Consider the following 20,582-nt stretch of genomic DNA (forward strand, 5'->3'; position numbering starts at 1 on the left):
AATGACAATTTATGCACAAAAACACAAGTATAACATATAACTTTGATTAATCCTAATACTTGAATTGCTATTTGGCTCCTAACTCTGAATACACATCATAATGCACTAACCAAATCAGTAAGTCTTAAGGATCTACATTCTATTCTATTTATATTTAAATGAGTGCTCCTTACAAGTTCTAAAATCATTTTATTTTTTCTAAATATTAGAGCCAGCATTTCCAATTTTTCCATGAAAAAAAAAAAGAACTTAATTCAGGCCTTAAAAAACAGACACATTTTAGACAACATTAAACAAAGACTACTAAACAGAAACAAGAATTAGACGAACCCAACAAACCAGAGAGAAACCTGGGATTTCAGAGCACAACCAGATTAGAAAGATGCCTGCCTGATATTAGGGCATTTTCTGACAGAGGGACTGAAGGATGAGACTAAACAAAATCTGAGAAAATTTGCTCTTGGCAGCTGCTGGTATATTTTCCATAGTCAGATCCAACACAGGTCCCCTGCCTCAATTTCCAGGCAAAGAATAAGAAAGAAACAAAATGATCATTCAGAAGATTATAGTTAGAACATTAAAGAAAATCAGACCATAACAGGAAAAGTTGTAACTTTCCTAATACCTTAGTCTCCTATCCATTCTGAAATTCTATAGTCTGTAACCGTGGACTCAGGTTGACTCTGCTGAGATTTCTTCCCTACTTCAATGGCCCCTTCATGAAAGTCCCAACTTCCACAGCAAATAATCACCCCCGGAGTGACAAGCATGAGCAATCGCCTTCCAGTCATTTGGGGGAAGAGCCTTTGCATTAATAGTATCTAATAAACCAAGTGAAAAAGGAGCAGTAGGCCCATACTGGACACAAGCAAGTTTAAGCTCTTTCAAAGTTCTAAAAGGTACAGGTTCATGTTCTCGCACTAGTCTCTCTATATCATCCTGTCTTTCCACAACAGGAAAACGGGTAAAGCCATTTATTGTTTCCCCTACATTTCGAGCCTGGTCTATAGATTGTTGGGAGAAGGGATTTCCCAAATTTTGAGCAATTTGTCCTCATACGGAAACATTTCTACAAAAAAGTCCCTTACTTTTTACCCTATCTGCCCCATAATTTTTTACTCCCGATTATACTTTCCCCCAAAACTTTTTACTCTTTACTCAGTGTGCACACTTCACCTGGGGAGTTCCGTCACCTACCTTCAGTTTAGTTTTCTCGTACTCAAGTCTTCTGTTTGGGTGCCACTTGCTGCGGACCAATGCAGCTCCTAATTCTGGGTTTTGAGTGAAAATGGTGTGGAATTAAGGAAACAGACTTATTAAGGAAAAAGGATGGGATTGGGAGGACTCCTCAATGCTGATGGCAATATCCGAGTGCCCCATAGCTCCAGTTTGCTTTATTATATAGCCATATGCAAATCAAGGAAGTCCTTGATACAAAGTTACACATCTAGGCCCTGGCCGGTTGGCTCAGTGGTAGAGCGTCGGCCTGGCGTGCAGAAGTCCTGGGTTCGATTCCCGGCCAAGGCACACAGGAGAAGCGCCCATCTGCTTCTCCACCCCCCCCCCTCTCTTTCCTCTCTGTCTCTCTCTTCCCCTCCCGCAGCTAAGGCTCCATTGGAGCAAAGATGGCCCGGGCGCTGGGGATGGCTCCTTGGCCTCTGTCTCAGGTGTTAGAGTGGCTCTGGTCGCAACATAGCGATGCACAGGATGGGCAGAGCATCGCCTCCTGGTGGGCGTGCCGAGTGGATCCCGGTCGGGCGCATGCGGGAGTCTGTCTGACTGTCTCTCCCCGTTTCCAGCTTCAGAAAAATACAAAAATAAATAAATAAATAAATCCCAAAGTTACACATCTGAGGCTAAAACAGGAAGTCTCCCAAGGCATAAACAGGAATCCCCCCACTATGCATAAGTGAAATCAGTCAACATCTAAACAAACAAAGAGTAAGAGAAAGGGCATGTAAATTGCTTCCAGCAACTTAAGGAAGCAAGTGAAGTGGGTGCAAATACTCAGCATCCTAGCCAATATGGAGGTGGAGGGGGGAGAACTTAGCCTTTTGCTAAGCCTCGAATCTGCAATGGCTTTTTGCCATTTACAGTCCACAGCAGTTGAGCATGAAGCGTGAGCCTGTGGCATGCACCCAACAAATCACGGTCATCAGGGCTTCCCTGCTCAGGGCGCTCTCTCTTGTGTCCCCGAGATCCTTCCGGGACAGAGAGCATGCACGTGGCTGATGCTTGTGCAGGGTTACGAAGGGGAGGAGCTGCGGGAACCTGTTGAAAGACCAGGTCTGTGCGTCCTTGAACATTCCCAGTGGCAAATCCTCCCCTGCGGTCTTCTGGATCCGGAATTAAGGTTTCATCCCTCCTCTTGGCACACAGAGGTGTCATCCCGAGGGTCCCTTGGCCACCCTATCAGGAAAACGCTCTCCTGCCTCTCGACAGAAAATGTTTGACACACGCTGTGCCCAGGAGACCTCAAATGCAGCAACAGCCAGGGTCAGAGGAGCCCTCGGGAGACCGACAGTGATTCAGAAGTGAGGGGACGTTGGAGCTGGAGGAGCGAGGCGGACCCCTGAGCCCCCACCCAGGACGGCCCTGGGACTCGGCTCTTCTGCTCCTCGAGGCTCTCGCTTTCGCCTGCGTGGGGTGGAGAAGCAGGTTCGCACGCTGCTCTGCACCGCAGGGACACGGAGAGCAGCTAAGTCACAGTGCCACTGTGAGGACTGAGTTACTACCCAGAAGCCCTTTGGCATGAGGCCCCGCACGCACTGAGCGGCAGGCGACGTTTGGCGGTGGTGGTCCCGGATGCAGACCTCTGCGCTGGTCCTCACCTCGTACATCCACCTGGGTGGCCCATGTGCATCTTAAACATGAATCCAAAGCTGAGTCTGAAAGCATCCTCCCCCCCTTCAACCCCCTCCAGACTCCTTTCTTTCCCAGGCCCCTAAGGGCTCCACACACTACGATCATGGGGACATAGGAGCAGAGACCATGCCGCTAACCCCTCTTTAATTCTGGGCTCCTAGCACACGGGCATGAAGTAGGCCATCAGTGTGGCTTTGGAACTTTGTTCTGATTTGCAGTTTACTGTCACCTCACATTCTTACCATGTTGGGATAACATGGGTTCGAATCCCCACCTCGGCATTCTGAGCTGTGTGACCTGAAGCAAGGAGCTTAACCTCTCTGAACCTCAGCATCGTCAGCTGTACCATGGGGACGAGCGGATCTACGCGCAGGGCTGTGTCTTAGACCGCTCAGGCCGCTACAACACAACGCTGTAGATTGGGGTGGCTTGTAAACAACAGAAATTTGTTTCTCAGGGCGCGGAAGCCGGGAGTGCCAAGGTCCAGGTGCTGGCAATCCCATGTTTGGTGACAGCTTGTTTCTAGGACAGCAGTGTTTTTGCTCTAGCTACGACCTCACATGGCAGAGGGGACAGGAACTCCCTCAGATCTCTTTTCTAAGGGCACCAATTCCGATCCTGGGGTGGGGACTCTGACCTGATGATCTGATCACCTCCCAAAGGCCCCACCTTCTAATACCATTGCCTTGGGGGTTAGAATTTCAACATACGAAGTTTAGGGGGACACAAACATTTAGACCATAGCAAGCTGCTGTGAAGGATTGTGGGAGAGGAAAGCTTCCCTCTACCCTGCGAGGCCCTTTCAGCTGGTCGAACGAGGCAGGTTGGCAAGAGAAGATCACCAAGTGTAATGGCGTCCGTGTATGTGGGAACCCCACACACAGGGCCGGTGTCGGAAACAGAAAGGGAAACTGAGGCGTGTGTGACATTCTGAGCTAGGGATGAGGTAAGACACCTTAGGCTTCTGAGGAAGAAGGGCTTTCTCAGATCAGGACAGTAAGAGCAGACCAGTAATTTGTAGTTTGCCTCAACTATAGCTAAATCAAAGGTAATCTCTGATAATCTCTTACTATGGGCAAGGCCTCCCATTCCAATTCTCCTAGGTCATTAAGGGGCTGGGGGTGGGGGAAAGGCCAAGTTTTTCTTGAGCCCACAGGGTTTATATTGCCTTTAGTTCAAAATAACCCACACCCCACAGAAGCACCCCTTGGGGTGACTTGTTCTGACCCCCCTCCCAGGATCTGTGAGACCCCAGGTGTCGGTCAAATAAGTTTATAAATATAATGTATATGTTTGCTCGCTCATAGTTTGCATTGGGTGTGGGGAACAAGCTATAAGCAGGCAGGGTCCTTTTAGCCTAAGGCTTAGTTTTAAGACTAAGCCTTTCCCACCCTTTTAATCCTAAAATCTTCTCAACACTAAGCTTTTCCCCACACCCTGGACTGTTGCATGATGTGGGGTGGTGCACTCTTATGAGGAATCCCATTTATGCCTCAGATAAGTGACTTTGTATCAAAGACTTCCTTATTTGTATATTGAATTAAAGGTTTTGATTTCTACACTATAAAATGGGGCAGACGGGGGGGGGGGGGGGCGGGGGGGAGACTTGCGCTCTCTCTTGGTTCCTGAAATTAGCATTACAGAGGAGAAGCAGCCAAGATGGCGGAGTGCTGGAGGAGAAGCCAGTTTGTGCAGAGTTTGTGCAGAGAGAAGGAGATGGGGAACAGAGGTGACTAAGGCTGGTGAGGTAGAAACCTCTGATTCTAGGAAACTTGGATAAGTCAGTGGCTTTGGGAGCCCTGGAAAGGGAAGTGTTTTCCCACTGTGTGTATTTCTCGCCGGCCAGGTGTGAACTAGGATTAAAGCTAATGGCTCACCAGTTCTTGGCTCCGTTGTTTCATTACCGTCTGTCCGAATCAAATGCAAACCTGCACAGGCCAAGCGGCTGTGATGGTGGCCATGGCTACTGGCTTTACCCCAGGGTACAGGCCCAAGCCTGGCATCTGGTATCGGGTACATTCTAGTAAATGAGCATTTTTCACATTAATGACCCTGTGATGTGAGCACGGCAGTTTTCTTTTTTTTTCTTTTTCTTTTTTTTTTTGTATTTTTCTGAAGCTGGAAATGGGGAGAGACAGTCAGACAGACTCCCGCATGCGCCTGACTGGGATCCACACGGCACGCCCACCAGGGGCGAAGCTCTGCCCACCAGGGGGCGATGCTCTGCCCCTCCGGGGCGTCGCTCTGCCCCGACCGGGGCCACTCTAGCGCCTGGGGCAGAGGCCAAGGAGCCATCCCCAGCGCCCGGGCCATCTTTGCTCCAATGGAGCCTTGGCTGCGGGAGGGGAAGAGAGAGACAGAGAGGAAGGGGGTGGGGTGGAGAAGCAAATGGGCGCTTCTCCTGTGTGCCCTGGCCGGGAATCGAACCCGGGTCCCCCACACGCCAGGCCGACGCTCTACCACTGAGCCAACTGGCCAGGGCCAGGCGGTTTTCATTATTAGAGGTGAGGAGACTGAACTCAGAAATGTTGAATTGTTTACCGAAAAACCACACAACAGGGACGCAAACCCAAACTCTTGCTTCCTGATCTAATGCTTCTTTGTGGCCTGAAATGTCCGAATCACTTTACTGGAAGTTGCTTGAATTCCTGATTTGATTTTAACATCCCCTCTCCCTGTAGGAAAAGTGTGCGGTAATGAATCCCAGTGCCTTTGGGCTTGTTCTCAGTTCATTTTCAAAGGCTTCTTTCGCCCTTTGCCCAGAAAGGACAGCTCTCTTTCACAAACTACCAAACACAAAGAAACAAAGAAACAAACAAACAAACCCAGTCTTCTTTGAAATGCTGTTTTGTCCCCCTATGAACTCATAGTTGTCAGTTGTAAATTACCATTCTCCGCACTTCTTTCGGTCGGGATTAATCAAGGTCCTAAGAATCCCTGAGTATCTATATGTAATCCACAGGCAAGTTGACAATGTTTCATCTTAGCAGGAAGATACTGTGGGGAAAGCCTAAGTGTCACTGATGTCATTTTACATGGAAAGAACCATTGGGTACAAACTCGTCTGTGCTTGTGAGCTCCGGAAACGAATGTCCAAGGACAGGGAGCATCCCCTCCCCACCCCCCGACTCAGAGGTGCACAGCCCTTTGCTCCCTTGTCTTCTGTATCAGTGATCTCTTACTCAGTAACAGATCACTTCGACTCTGAGCAGCGTGGCACAGCTTCTCTGGTTGTTTCTGTGGGTCAGGAGCCCGGGCCGGGCTTCGTGGGGTGTTCTGGTGCGAGGGCTCCCACGGGCTGCAGTCGGGGTATCGGCCTGGGCTGCAGGCTCATGTGAAGACTCAACCGAGAGAGGCGTCACCTCCACGCTCGTCCACATGGCCACTGCCCCCCCCGTCCCTGGCTCTCTCCACAGGACAGCTCACAACAGGGCAGCTGCCTTCCATCAGCACAGGAAAGCCACAGGGCAAGAAAGAGCAGGCAAGAGGGAAGAAGTCACAGTACGTCTGTAACCTGAACTCACGGGTGGCAGCCGTCATGTCTGCCGAATACTCCCGTAAGTTCTTCTCAAGTTGGCCTAGAGCCCCGGGGGTTCCATCAGACCCCAAGAACACCCTCCTCCTGCCCGTCCCTAGCCCTTTATCTCCTTCTCAAGCTTGATATCTTGTCCTGTTTCTTCCTGTTCCAGGTGTGGCCACGGCTGCTGTGCTGTTGATTCATTCTCCCCCGCCCCCACCCCGGATCTCGGCCCTGAGCTCGTGGCCCCTGTGCTACGTGGACACAGGGAGGTCCTGCCCTGTGCTCTCAGGTCTTAGAGACGTGATCTCAGAGCTGGCAGTTTCTGAACCCTCACTGTATACACAGCCTTTCCACATTCCACGGGTCAGGTTGCCGACGCTGCCAGCAAGCTGCAAGGTACGTGAGTTATTGCCCCCGTTTTAATATGAAACAAACAAACAACAAAACCTTGGCCGGTAGCTTAATTCCTTAAAGGTCTCGCGAACGAGGAAATGAAGGGAGTCAGGATTTGAGTCAGGGATAAATATTTTTAAATATGTCCATAACGTATCTGAGTGAGCCCCTGGGACTGAATACACAGATGTTGTGGCCAGGCACAGACATACATGTAGGTGCTCATGGATATGTGCATAGGCCTATAGGAGTAGATGTATTTCCCAGCTCCGTCCTTTGGGAGGGCCTAGGAGCAGGGTCACCCCAGCAGCAATGACGCCCCCGTGCCCAGGTCTGGATTCCTACATGCCATTCTCGGCTGAGGCCATCCAGTGTCACTTGGAGAAAGGGCTCATTCGAGGGCTCAGGCAGGGAGCATGCAAGGTGAGTCTAGAATGTCTCATGCCAAAAAATTAGCAAATTGCTCAGAGGATAAGGAGACGATACCTAAAGGACACAGGAGCCGCCTTGAAAGGAACTCCCAGGGGCCGAATCTGGGGCAATTTAGACATCATCATAAATATGGAAGGTAAAGGATTATCACCTACTGGAAACATCAGGAATCCGAGAGTGGACACTACTGTTAAAAATAAATAAACACCCTTGCTGACATCAGAAAACCAACAATGGAAAGATGATGGAATTTAAAAACAAAACAAAAAAAAAAACAAAACACCATTTGGCAACCACAATAATCATTGATTCAGGAGAGTATCCTTAATAGATGTTAAAATTTATGGGAGAGCCTCACCTGTGGTGGCACAGTGGAAAAGCATCGACCTGGAAATGCTGAGGTCGCCGGTTCGAAACCCTGGGCTTGCCTGGTCAAGGCACATATGGGAGTTGATGCTTCCAGCTCCTCCCCACTTCTCTCTTTCTGTCTCTCTCTCTCTCCCTCTCTCTCTCCTCTTTAAAAATGAATAAAGAAAAAAAGAAAAAAAAGATTAAAAAAAATTTATGGGAGAAAATTTGAGGAATAATAGGATATTTTCATAGCCTCAAAGTATCTCTCTAAAGCATACTTGTTAATTACACAGGGTAAAATAGTAGCTTTCTAGGGGATGCCATTGTAACTCTCAAGACCAAAGTGACTATTGTTAATCCTGGGTTCGTTGGCAGCACGCCCCCCCACCCCCATAAGATGCTCTGGGTGGAACTCAGCGCCACACCTGGGGTGGTCCTGCCCAAAGAGCAGGTCAGAATCTCCTCAGCTCTGGGGACACCAGACAAACCCGGAGTCAGGAACATTCTACCAAGTGCCTGGCTGGGTGTTCTTCACAGAAGTCAATGTCCTGAGAGACAGGATCTGTTTCGGAATAGAGATGGTCTGAAGAGATGTGACAGCTAAAGGCAACACAGAGTCTTGGATTATTTTGTTATAAAGGACGTGTCATGGAATCTAAGTAAGGTCTGTAGATTAGATAAGAAAATTCCTTGCTTGTAGAAAAAAACCCCTCTGAAGTATGAAGTGTTTCGGCGTAAATGGGCATCATGTCTTAAATGGAGAGGTGAAGAGAGAGAGAGAAAGTAACACAGTGAAATACTGTTTGGGGGACCCTGAATCAAGGGTAATTAGGAATTCTTTTGTAATTTTTTGCCACATTTCCATAAGTATAAAATTATGCCAGAATAATTTTTTTAATAAACAGAAAATGTAAAGCATCTCTTCTGTAAATTCCTTGCCACCCTTCCCATGAAGAGGTGAGATCTAATTTCCTCCCCTTGCACAAGGCCTGGCCTCAGGAACCCACTGCTGTGGCCCAGGGAGGCCAGGTCAGAGAGGGAGCTCGGTGTCTCCCTGTCTCGGGGCGCACACCTGTGAGCGCCCAGCCACTGCATGCGAAGTGCACCCCGCCCTGAAGCCGCCGTGCGGGAGAGACCGCGTGGGACACCTCCGAGAGGTGGCAGTGGCCGAGGGGGCCCTGGCTGCTCCCGAGAGGCGAAGGGTCATGTTTTCAGTTGCCCCTTTGTGTTTCAGCAGCCAGGCCATGGACCTTGTCGGGGGGGGGGGTGAGGGGGGGACAGGTCGCTCCTGCCCTCACACAGACAGGAGGAGGGTGGGGAGAGGAGATGCACGTTCAAGGATGTGCTCCTCGCTCACCTGTTGTCACACGTCTCTTCTGTGCCCGGTGTGGGGGATGGGGGACGGGAGGAAGGCCACCTCCAAATTCAATGTGAGTCTCTCTGGCTGAGCGGCTCGGATGAGCCTCTGGACCCCTGCCCAGGCCGACTGTCCCTTCTGTGTAGTGGGCAAGGTGGAAGGGCTCACGAGTGTTTGTGAGCTCCGGGGCAAGACTGTGGAGGCACTTTGCTGGTTACAAAAGAGCATTCACGTGCGTGTGTGTGTGTGTACAGATAACACTGCCTGTGTGGCTCTCAGCCCTGCAGGCCCGAAATGTGGGGACCACCACTCCCAATGGGCAAAGCCACCCCAGGACTCTCTGTGTAAACACCTCACTCACTCGGCTGCAGCACCTAAGACTTGTGCGCGCGCGCGCACACACGTGCACACATGTGTAGCACACTGAGGTAGGAGGTAGAGACGGACGTTTAGTGAGCACCTGCTCCGTGCCAGACGTCACTGCTCTGGGCTGAGAGGACAGCAGAGACGAGCCAGGAAAAGTCTCAGCTGTCCCAACCCTTGGCGTCTGGGACCCTGTAGTTCTACCCAAGCTAGGAACCCCAAAGGCATCTTCAAATGTGTCACACCATGGAGTTCTTTCAAAAAGGAGAAAAGAAGAAAAGAGAACAACACAGAAATAACCTCAATGTTATATGCATTCATTATAAATGTTCACCTAAACCTTCCGGGTTGATGTGCCCATTTCTCAGATAAACAAACTGAAGCTAGGAGAGGAATCCAAGTTCAGACAACTAACACACAGCAGGCGGGGGGCTAAGATTCGAACTCGGGGCTATGGAGTTTCAAAGCCTGGGCCGCATGGCTGTGTGGACAGGCAGGCGGGACCTGGACTCCATCAGCCTGGGTCAAGCCTTCTCAGGGCACTGTGGGATGTTTGGCAGCACCCCTGGGAACTACTCACTAGATGGCAGGAGCACCCACACCCAGTGGTGACACCAAAATTGGCCAAATGTCCCCTGGGGCACAAAAATCGCTCCAACTGAAAACCACTGGCCTGGGTGTAAACCCTGGTTCCACCACTAGCAAGTGATATGACATGGCACAGGCAATGCATCCTCTCTGAACCTCAGTGTCCTGCCCAGGTTCAAGTTCAGCCTGGCCACTCGTGAGTCCTGTGATTCCGGGCTAACGAGTTAGCCTCCCGATGCCCTCATCTGTGAAACAGGTTGGCAGATGTGTCTGCCCCGGGCCTGTGAGCATGAAATGAATTTGCGCGTGAGTAGTACCCAGCCCAGGATTGGTCTCAGGAGTACCCACCAGAATTAGCTCTAATAGCGGGCACTGCCCTCCAGCCACAGGGGCCGCCTTCCTCTCCTCCCAGCGTGCCAAGCACAGTCCCGTTTCCAGGCCTTGGCACGAGCCATACCCTCTGCCTGGGGCACTCTTTCTCCTGGACCATCTGCACTGCTCCACCCCTTACTTCTTCATCTGGGCTTCTCTTCATTGTGCCTCTTCCGAGAAGCCTTCCTGGACCACCCTCAATAAACAGCAGCTGCATCATTGCACGCACTCTGTTGTCTTTGGCATCACATCAATTATTACTGCCTGACGTGACATTTCAGAGTCTGTACAGCGCGCTGCATGCAGTCCAGTACGGCATGGGAGGGTTCGTCTGCTGGTCCCGCTGTAGGGAAAACAGCTGTGGTTGGGCTTGCTCGCTTGTTCGCCGGCTGCAAGTAGTTTACATGGTTTGCCGGCTGCAAAGCGCTTTACATGGTTAGCACGTGGCAGAGAAACACGTGTGCGTAGCCTATATAAGGCCACGGGTACTGTCGCTAGGTGGCGCTTCTCCCAGATCGCTCTCCCACCACCACGCGGTGCGGTTCCCCGATTCCCTCCGCCATTACTGTGAGGGGTGAGGGGCGAGGGGCGAGGGGCAAGGGGCCACGAGCGGTGTTCTTCATCCCTTGCCCTCCGCTGCAAAAAGTCGTTTTCCTTTGCTCATTCACCTGCCCGTCTCTGCGAGCCTCAGTGAACGGGAATGGCCGCTCCGCAGTTCCTCCACCGTCTGCCCGGATGCAGTGAGAACCCGCCTGGCCTCGACCACCCACATCACAGGCTCCCACTAAAACAAGTTCTAAGACACCGGAGCATTTGACTGCTGACTACCATATTTCCCCATGTATAAGACGCACCCTTTTCCGAAAAATTTGGGGTCTAAAAACTGGGTGCATCTTCTGCAGTGGTTGTAGACTTATTTTTAACTTACATTTCCCGCTTTTTCGCGCTTGTTTTTGCGCTCATTGTTGAAGACAGTGGTTCGTCATCAGACACAGATGAGGACAAGCTCATGGGTGGGAGTTTTGACAGTGATGAGGAGTCGCATGAATTTTATGATGAATAAAACTTGAGTTCCATAATTTTATGTAATACATTTTTTTTTCAAATTTCAGGCGTGTCTTATACACAGGGAAATACAGTATATTCCTAGGACAGTGCGTAGCACACAGTAGGTGTAAATAATCATGAATGATATTTTCCAGAAGGGGGGTCTCCAACGTCCTCACAGAACCCATTTCTCCCAACACAGAAATCATGTGAACAGGGTCTAGAACGATGTTTGCCACAGAAGATTTTGCTTCTAACAACTTGCCTAGAATAGCTGCATTGTAGAGATTTCCAGATCAACTGGAGTGTGTCAGACTTGTGTTCCCTGACACGGTGGTCTTCCGAGAGCCGGTAATAAGGAATCCCACCTTCCACATGGGTTCTCAAGGTCAAAGACATTAGGAAAAAATGTGGCATTTTCTCTGGCGTGGGTTTCACAATGCATAGGAAAGGCACCGCAAAGCCCTGTGGAGAAAACAGACACTGGGCCTGGGTTTGCGGAGTGCATGTCACCAGAGCCCCCAGTCCATTAACGTCTGCATCATGAAGCACGATGTGGAGAAATGCTCTGGGGTAAGTCTTTCCAACTTACAAATGCAGACAGAACCTGAGGCCCAGAGAGGTTCATTGAGAGGTCACTCAAGGCCACACAGCCATCTCCTCAAACAGCTGGGTGCTTTTCACCACCCCGATGTTCCCCGTAATGGTCCACTTAGCAATCGGTTCACAGGAGGTCAGACCCTGAACACAGACCTCAGATTCCAATATCGGTGTGACTAAATCATATACGAAGACTAATGTACAAAATAGGATTCCCTTTCAAGTCTCACCACTCCGGAACTAGTCAGTTATTCATTCAACAAATACCGAGGAAGCATTACGTTTCTGGGCACTGCACATTCTACAGGAAACAAGACTTGTCTGCTCAGGAGACTGACAATAAAATTGCCCCTAAAAAAAGAGCTAAAATGATTGACCCACTCTTGATAAGCCTGCTTCAAAGGATGGACCGACTGTAAGAAATCACACGTGCATAGGTCATCTGCTTCCGTTAACAATGCCCACATTCATATCGGATGGTGGTGAGCTGCCCTCACCTGGGCTGGTTCCGGGGCTAACGTGCTCCCCTGACTGCAGACTGCAGAGAGGCGACGGGGGAGGACTGGAACTGGCTGGGCATGGGGTGAAGCACCTCGATCAACAGTCTCCGATTTCAAGTTCATTCCGATTTCATCTCTAGCTCCTACATGTCAGTTAAAGCGCATTTCCTCCTTTCTTATGGCCTGAAGATAAAAATCCCCAGTTATAAATGGGATTGTTTTAAAAAGTGTATCCATGCACCCATTTCAAAGCCTTTCAGAAAGCATAGTTGATGCAAAGCCACGAAACTCTAAAATGCTACAGACGTGATTGAGAAAGAGCTAGCTGTCGGTCCCCATGACCTGCCTAACTAAACTGAGAGACGCCATCCAGGAATCAGAAAACTGTTTTATATTATGTTATTTTAAAAAGAAGATTCCAAATCAGAAAAAGAAAAATTAAGAGTCCCAGTCGAGAGGAATCAGACATGAGTCTGATGCCATGACACGGAAGCTAGCTTTCAGCGCAGACTCAAGATGTATGTATGCACCTAATTTTTTTTTTTAACCTGAGACATCAGAAGCTCTTTTAAGATCCCTGAGTGCATATTTAAGTCTAAACTGTTTGTAAAGAAAATTAACGTAGGCTTCCAGACCCCACGGAAACCTTCCCTGCTTTGAAAGGATGCTTTCACGATTGCTCCAGGAGCAGCACATCCTAAAAACCAATCTAGCAAAGCAAAGGTGATCACCGCATCGCTCACATAATTCATGTTTATTAGACACCAGGACAAGTCAGGAGGAATTCCTCAGCTGTAGGAAAGACACACGGCGCAGACGCGGCATAACCACAGGCTCCAGGAAGCAAGACACCGGAGAGCCACGGGCCCCGTCAGCAGTCCACACACCCCGAACCCATCCTGTAGAAAGCCACCCAAACACAAGTCACTGAACCATACATTTGTTTAAAAGGGGAAAGGAAAGAATATTTTTTAAAGACCAAGTCCCACTTTTTTTCTTCCTCAAGGACCAAACACCACCTCTAAAAGGACCATTGGTCCACGTCTGCCAGACTGGGGTATATTTGACTGAGTTTGTTCCAATTGCTTCTGCCAATTCTTTTAACAACAAACCAACCAGGTAAGTGCAAAGGCTCCCACACAGAGACAGAGGAAAGGTGATAAACCGAGCAACACTGGAAACTGTGTGTGTGCGCGCACGCACACGCGGTCCCAGGCTTCTTAATATCTGTGCATTTCTAGAGACCCCCCAGCGCCATTTCTTAGGTGGTTTAATGGACTCCACTTGGGGTGAAAGGTGTTATTTTGCCTAATGAAATCTCCCCCTCTCAGTCTAGTTCCCAGACAGACTCAGCAGCAGGGCCACCACCTGGGGATGCCTGAGACATCTGGGACATACGATGGAAAGGGCCCTCCTCCCCATCGTCCACCTCCCCGCCCCCCGGGGTCACAGCGTTGGGGATCATGTGGCTGTAGACGGCGGTGATCTCCTGGTGGAAGACCGTGTTCTGGTTGTAGGAGACGAGCTCATTGCTGATGTCCACTGTTTCCACCTGGGCGCAGGAGCAGAGGTGGCTGCACCCCAGCAGCCGGGCAAACACCTTCCGGAAGTCAGCGTTGAAGGCGTAGATGATGGGGTTGAGGGAGGAGTTGGCCCAGCCGAACCAGACGAAGACATCGAAAGTGGTCTCGCTGACACAGGGCAAGCCCGCGCCAGGGCCCTCCGGGGGTCCGCTGCAGAAGGGAACCAGGCAGTTGAGGATGAAGAAGGGCAGCCAGCAGCACACGAAGACCCCCATGATCACCGACAGGGTCTTGAGCACCTTGGTCTCCTTCCTGATAGATGCTCGCAGGCTGGCACCCGGTGCACAGGCCGCGCGGCTCTGGCAGCCCTGCGCATGCTCCACAGCCCTCTCCAGGGAGGAAATCTTACGGATCTGCACCTTGGCGATGCGATAGATGCGTGTGTAGGTCACTATCATGATGGCCACGGGGATGTAGAAGCTAATGAGCGAGGAGGAGATTGCGTAAGTTCGGTTCAGGCTAGAGTCACAGTTCTCCGCCCTCACCTCAAGCTCCCCAGTTTCCTCCCAGGGCGTCCCGTTGGCCAGGTTGGATGGTGGGTCCAACGCGCCCCAGGAGCCGGCTTTTTCCCTGTGCCAATGGAATTGGACTGGAAGGAAGGAGACGAGGATGGACAGGGTCCAGGCGACGCCCACCATGACCAGGGCCACGCGCTGGGTCATCTTGCGCTGGTAGCGGAAGGGCCTAGAGATGGCCCAGTAGCGGTCCACGCTGATGACGCACAGGTTGAGGATGGAGGCGGTGGAGCACATGATGTCGAAGGCCACCCAGACGTCGCAGAAGGCCCCAAAGGGCCAGTAACCAGCCACCTCAGCAACAGCCTTCCAGGGCATGACCAGCAGTGCAACGAAGAGGTCAGACACAGCCAGAGACACAATGAAAACGTTGGTCATCTTGGCGCGCAAGTGGCGGCTGCGCACGATGGCCGTGCATACCAGCAGGTTTCCCAGCAGGGTCCACACGATGAGCAGGGTCAGCAGGCCAGCGGTGACCACCTGCGCTGGCCCTAGCAGTGCCGCCCCCTCTGAGCCCTCCAGGGCGCCTCCGGGAGCCTGCTGCTGCTGCTGCCCGAACCGCGCCCAGTACGCGGTTCCATTGCGCCCCGGCAGCAGCATGTCGGACTCCGCGGCAGGGGCGGGCTGCGTGCGCTCCCAACTTCAGCCCTGTGCCCCTGGGTGGCCCCATCGGGCACCCGGGGGTAGCGGGAAGGTAGCCGCAGCTAAGGGATCCCCGAACCCCGGAAGACGCTCACCGTGAGCTGCGCAGGGGTCCCGGAGCGCGCGGGGAAGCCTCGAGCGCCTCCGGGTTGGTGGCAACGTCGCGCCCCTTCAGTGCCGACCCTGGGAACAGGAAGCAGCCGGGGCCCGCGGGGCTGTTCCTGGGAGCCCGCAACGCTCCGGGAGGCGGCAGCGGCGGTGTCCGGTTCGGAGCTGGAGAGGCGCACAGCGAGCCACCACCGAGGGGGCGGGGGCCGGGAGCGGCCGGCGCAGGGCGAGTGCTGCGGCGCTTCCTTGGTCCCCCGCTGCTCTCCGGGCCCGCGCTCCCGCTCGCGCCCCCGCGCCGCCGCGCTCCCCGCTCTTTCGCCCCACGGGTTCCTGGGCGCCCTCTCTTTCCGCGACCTGGCCGCTGGAGTCTGAGGGCGAACCTGCAGGTCCGAGAAGCACCTCAGTGCCAGATTCTCGCCCCGTGCCAGGGAGGACGCGCCCTGGGAAGACAAAGAGGTGGCTGGCCCAGCCCTGGTGCCCTGGCCCTGGCCCTGGCCGCATTTAGGGAACAGGAAGCACTGGCTTGTGTGCTTAGGAAAAGAGGGCTTGTGTCAAGGGAGTGACTTCGGAGTAACCACGGACCTGAATCCCAATTCGGACTTGATTCCTGACTGTGTGGCCTTAAGCGCGCAGTTTAACTTCCTTAGGCTTTGAATGCCTCATCCATGGAGTAGGGGTATGATGCCTACTCCACGCAGTGGTGGACGGGTTCAGTGAAGCCATCCAGAGAAGGCCCACCTGCTCTCTTCCCCCTGGTCCCACCTGCACAGGAGACCTGCCTCCTAGGAACTTCTCCCAGCCTCCCTCCACACACACTTAGTCCAAAATGGGGGGCGGCTTCACCTGATCTCTTGGGAGAGTCCTCTTCCCCACCCCACCCCCAGTTCTGGAGCCATTGATCCTTTGGGGAATAACTGCTGAGAACCCAGGAGACCAGGAGGAGGAAGGGGCCCCAGCAGTTGGGAGCCCCTCCTTGCATGGCACTACCTCAGTCTTCCTCTTCTTTAACCTTGGGAGGGATGGATGAATAACACCTCCGTGCTTCACGGAAGAGGAAACTGAGGCTTGGATGGGTGGCTCAAAGCCTAATTTCTTTTAAATGGTGGAGAAACCCTGGGAAGGGAAAGCAGTGTTCCAGGATCTCACCACTCCTCCCCAGCTGGCAAGCCCTGTGTGTGAACGGCCCAGTCCTCTGCTGGCACCAAGCTCAGCGGAAGGCAAGCGGAGAGAAATGGAGGCGGGGTCGGCATGCTTCACGGTTCCTTCTGAGACCTGCTGGGAGGTCCAGAAACAGGGGCTGGACTCTCACCCCTCCGCTCAGACCCACCGGCCCCATTCACCCTGGCCCCACCTGCACGCTGGAGCAACCCCAAAGGGTCCCAGCTTCTCAGACCCGGCTGGCTGAGCCCTCAATGGCCCTCCCCCCCTCCAGCCTTCTCCCCCAGCCCTGCTTTTCGCCGCGGGAGAGGGCAAGGCCACCTGTCCCCATGCCTACGCCTAGCACTGAAGAGTCACACTTACCACCTGTCCCTGTCATCTCCTGGGAGCTGGACCACTCCTCTCCACCGCTGACGTCCTTGTCCAGGACTGTGTCTTCCCCACCCTGTTTTATGGTGACAGTGTCCTGGGTTCATGCACCCTGGGTTCTGCTGGGCTCCTCCGTCCACCCTCCACTCCACGGCAGGCAGACTGATCCTTGTCAAATATAACTATGCGCGTCATTCCCCCGGTGGACAGCTCTCGGGAGCTCTCAGTGCTCCCTGACCCATAAAGAGTCGTGTAAGGTCTTTAAAGTCCCTTCATCATCTTGGCCTTGCTCACTTCTCCTGCTTCCTCTCCTGTTACTCCTCCGTGTCCATAGATAGCCTGGATTCAAACCCCTCCCCCCCTCCCATACACACACACCTGCACATTGTCATTTCCCTACTCGCTCACTCTGGATGACCCCCGTCCCATCTTGTCCCAGGGAACACACCAACTCATGAGGTCAGACAAGAGCTTGGGTTCTGGAGACAGAAGTTGGAATTTCAGTTACTTGTTTTTTCATTCAGCATGTATTTGTTGAGCACCTGTGATGCCCCAGATGCTGTTTTATCCACTGAGAATGCAAAAGTGTACGAGGAATACATATCGTCCTGTCCCTCGTGGAAGTTATAGTCAGACGTTGAAGGTAGACTTTAACCCGGGAATCACTCAGAGAAAGTTATAGCCGTGCTGAGTGCCAGGAGGGAACGGTGCAGGGAGTTACGACAGGACTGGCCTTAGCGAGGCATTTACGGAAGTCTTCCCGGGGAAAGTCCCTCTTTGGGTTGAAATCACAGCTTTGTGGACAAAAGGGAAGGCAGAGAGAAGGAGAGCAGGGCAGGCAGGAGCAGGCACTTACTCGCTGTGGGATCTTAGGCAAGTCACTTGATATCTTTGTAGCCTCAGTTTCCTCATCTTCAGAATGGGTTGATCATGGTGGTTGAAAAGGCACGTGTGATGAGGCCAACGCAGATCCTGTCCGAGTGGCTGGGAGCCTCCTTTTCCCTCTGGCTGTCCCTGTGCACTTCCTTGCCTGGGCGGCCTTCCCAGGAGGCTTCTGCCCTGGCTTTGGGACAGGGAGTCGGAGGGCGGATGTATTGTGGGACCTGAGAGGCCGGACGAGGAAGGAATGGTCCCAGGAGGAAGAGACGACGTTCACCCTCATGCTAAAGAGCAGAAGGAGAAACGTGGGGAGAGAGACTAAAGCTCCGGGTGGAGGTTTCCAGGGAGGTGGGGTGAAGGGAAGATCTGGAGGAAAGTGGGCAGCAGAGGAAGACAGAATTTTGCAGCAAGAGCTGCCTGTTGCCTTCACAGAACTTACGCGACGCAGGACAACAATTTGAGTTTGAGCAGACCTTCTTGCACAGAACGCGTCTTGGAGATCGGACCACGTGGACCGTGGCTTTCTCGGCTGCGTGGAGCACTTACCCGTGTCTGTGCTTCTTCTAGCTCTGAGGTCTGTCACCCGTCTCCAGGAGGCTGCCTGGCTCTTCTGGACTGAGGAGGCACCCTGGGCTCCGGGACACCCTGTGCTGGCTCACATTGCCGCAGTTATGAGGCTCTGTTGTTACCTCTCATGGCTGCCTGGTCCTCTAGGCCAGGGGCAGTCAACCTTTTTATACCAACCACCCACTTCTGCATCTCTGTCAGTAGTAACATTTTCTAACCGCCCACCGCTTCCACAGTAATGGTGATTTATAAAGTGGGGAAGTAACTTTACTTTATAAAATTTATAAAGCAGAGTGACAGCAAGTTAAAGCATATATATATAATAATAACTACCAAGTACTTTATGTTGGATTTTCACTAAGTTTGGCAGAATAAATCTTTATAAAACAACTTACTATAGTTAAATCTTTTTCTTTATACTTTGGTTGCTCCGCTACTGCCCACCATGAAAGCAGGAACGCCCCCTAGTGGGCGGTAGGGGCCAGGTTGACGACCACTGCTCTAATACTTCTTAAATCAGAACACTGTGTCTTACTCAGAGAGAAAGGGCATCTCGGAGCCTCCAGCTTCAGTCACAGCCTGGTCTTTGCACTTGCAAAAGCCAGCAAACCCCCCTTTTGCTAACACGTGCCTGAGCTGGGTTTCAGTTGCCACCTGCAACTGGAAAAGCCCTGCCTAGAACAAAAAAATGAACAAGATGCATTTGTGAGGAGGTGGCGTGAGAATCACGGGCTGGCCGTCTGGGTGGGCAGTATGGGCAAGGGCTGCACAGAGAGAGGGGACACTCAAGCTGGAGGAAGAAGCATTCTGGGACAGGGGACGTTGCTAACACCAGGAACAGCACGTGCAAAGGCTCAGAGGCATGGAGCTTCATCTGTGCAAGGATAGGTCATCAGAACTCTTAAGACTTTCCCCCTGTTATCCAAACTTTCACCGATAGGACAATATGCATGCAAAGTAACAACATGCATCCAGGTAGCCAGAGCACGTGTCTCTCCCTCCTGCCCAGGGGTGCTCCTGGGGCAGTGTGTCTGGTGGGGACGGTGGGTTAGCGGAAGTGCTGGCTGCCCGTTCTCAGCCGGGCTCTTTTCCACATTTTCCCACAAGAGCTGGGCAGAGCAAACTGCTAAAGGCCGAGGCGAGTCTTCAATCAACCTCAGCACCCAGCCCCGTCAGCACGGACTCTCACCAACTAGACGGCTAATAAAGTCCTTATCTCTTACCCGATCCCAGCAGGCGCTCTGCCTTCCCAGGTCACCAGGAAGGAAGCGAGCCTCTCACAGGTCTGGCACCTGCACGGCAGGACTAAGAGGATTGTCTCAGAACGTTTTAGCCCACAGGGTTTTCCTAACTCGCTCGGCAAACAGTCTTCTATTTAAACAGATCAATCCTCCTTTTTTTTTTTTTTCCTGAAGCTCTATTTTAAATTGGATTTGTTTCACTGAGACAAATGGCTAAATCAATAGGACCACAGCCAGGGTCTGCTGTCGTCCCAACGGCTGTCTGAAGAATCCACATGTTTTACGCCCAGACGGGCTTGGTGCCTTGGCGACAGGGCGCACCTGAGCTCCCCAGGCGTCAGCCCTGCTGGCTGATGCGTGCAGTGTGGCTCAGCGCAGACCAGGCGGAAAGATAGAGGTGACCCGTCGTCAGCATCCAGCCCTGCGGCTGGAAGAGCCACCGCAAGCGCACACGCACTGATGATGACCTGGAGGCCTCTTCAAACCCGGAGGTCAGTGCCTGAGCCCCCACTCCCAGCTCAGAAACGTGGGAAGCTGAAAGCAGCCATCTCAGGCAGGCTGAAATGGTCACGCCGGAAGTGTGCACATGCGTGCAGGTAGAGGGAGGAAGAGGGGCTTGCAAGCCAGAACAGTCCTGGGTTCAAATGTCTTTCTCTCTCATTTCCACGCTCTGGGACCTTGAACAAGTTACTTCACCTCTCTGAGCCTGGATTTCCTCATCTTTACAATGGTAGCATTAAAGGGAGACGGGTTTGAGGACTGGGTGGAAAAGGTGAAGGGAGTAAGAAGTACAGATTAGTAGTTTCAAAAGAGTCCCAAGGATGTCAAGTTCAACACAGGGAGTAGAGAGAGTTAATAAGATGGTACGAAATACATATGGTGCCAGGTGGGTACCCGAATTATCAGGAGAATCCCTTTGTAAATTATGTGCTTGTTTGACTACCATGCTGTACACCTGAAACTAATTACAAATACTAGGATGCCAACTGTAATTGAAAATGAAAATATTTTTAAAATGCTAACATTAATAATACTTACTATGCAGGGATATTATGAATAAATGACATGCTGTACTTCAGAAATGGTAAGTCGGTATTAGTCAGGTTTTGTTACCATAATGCTGTGTAACAAA

General features: G+C 52.0%; 1 protein-coding gene across 8 annotated transcripts; it reads right to left on the reverse strand.

Annotated features, from left to right (window-relative positions):
* Window positions 1-12,594: 12,594 nt before the first annotated feature.
* DRD5 (dopamine receptor D5) lies at window positions 12,595-18,473 on the reverse strand. 8 transcript variants are annotated; one of them, XM_066232527.1, is made up of 3 exons: window positions 17,212-18,473; window positions 16,758-16,839; window positions 12,595-16,508 (listed from the first exon to the last, which is right to left on the reverse strand). In XM_066232527.1, exon 3 carries the CDS (start codon window positions 15,084-15,086, stop codon window positions 13,716-13,718), a length of 1,371 nt encoding a protein of 456 aa, XP_066088624.1. In that variant the 5' UTR covers window positions 15,087-16,508; window positions 16,758-16,839; window positions 17,212-18,473; the 3' UTR covers window positions 12,595-13,715. The 8 variants fall into 8 exon arrangements, with proteins under 8 accessions (XP_066088624.1, XP_066088621.1, XP_066088622.1 ...); XM_066232524.1 differs by having other exon boundaries at window positions 12,595-16,511; XM_066232525.1 differs by lacking the exon at window positions 17,212-18,473 and adding an exon at window positions 17,142-17,159 and having other exon boundaries at window positions 12,595-16,511.
* Between the last annotated feature and the right edge of the window lie 2,109 nt (window positions 18,474-20,582).

Source organism: Saccopteryx bilineata, chromosome 5 (assembly GCF_036850765.1).
Source record: "Saccopteryx bilineata isolate mSacBil1 chromosome 5, mSacBil1_pri_phased_curated, whole genome shotgun sequence".
Lineage (NCBI taxonomy): Eukaryota > Metazoa > Chordata > Mammalia > Chiroptera > Emballonuridae > Saccopteryx > Saccopteryx bilineata.

Bases quoted from the DNA above. Each gene is read 5' to 3' on its own strand.
- DRD5 (XM_066232527.1), bottom strand. From the start codon at position 15,086: ATGCTGCTGCCGGGGCGCAATGGAACCGCGTACTGGGCGCGGTTCGGG.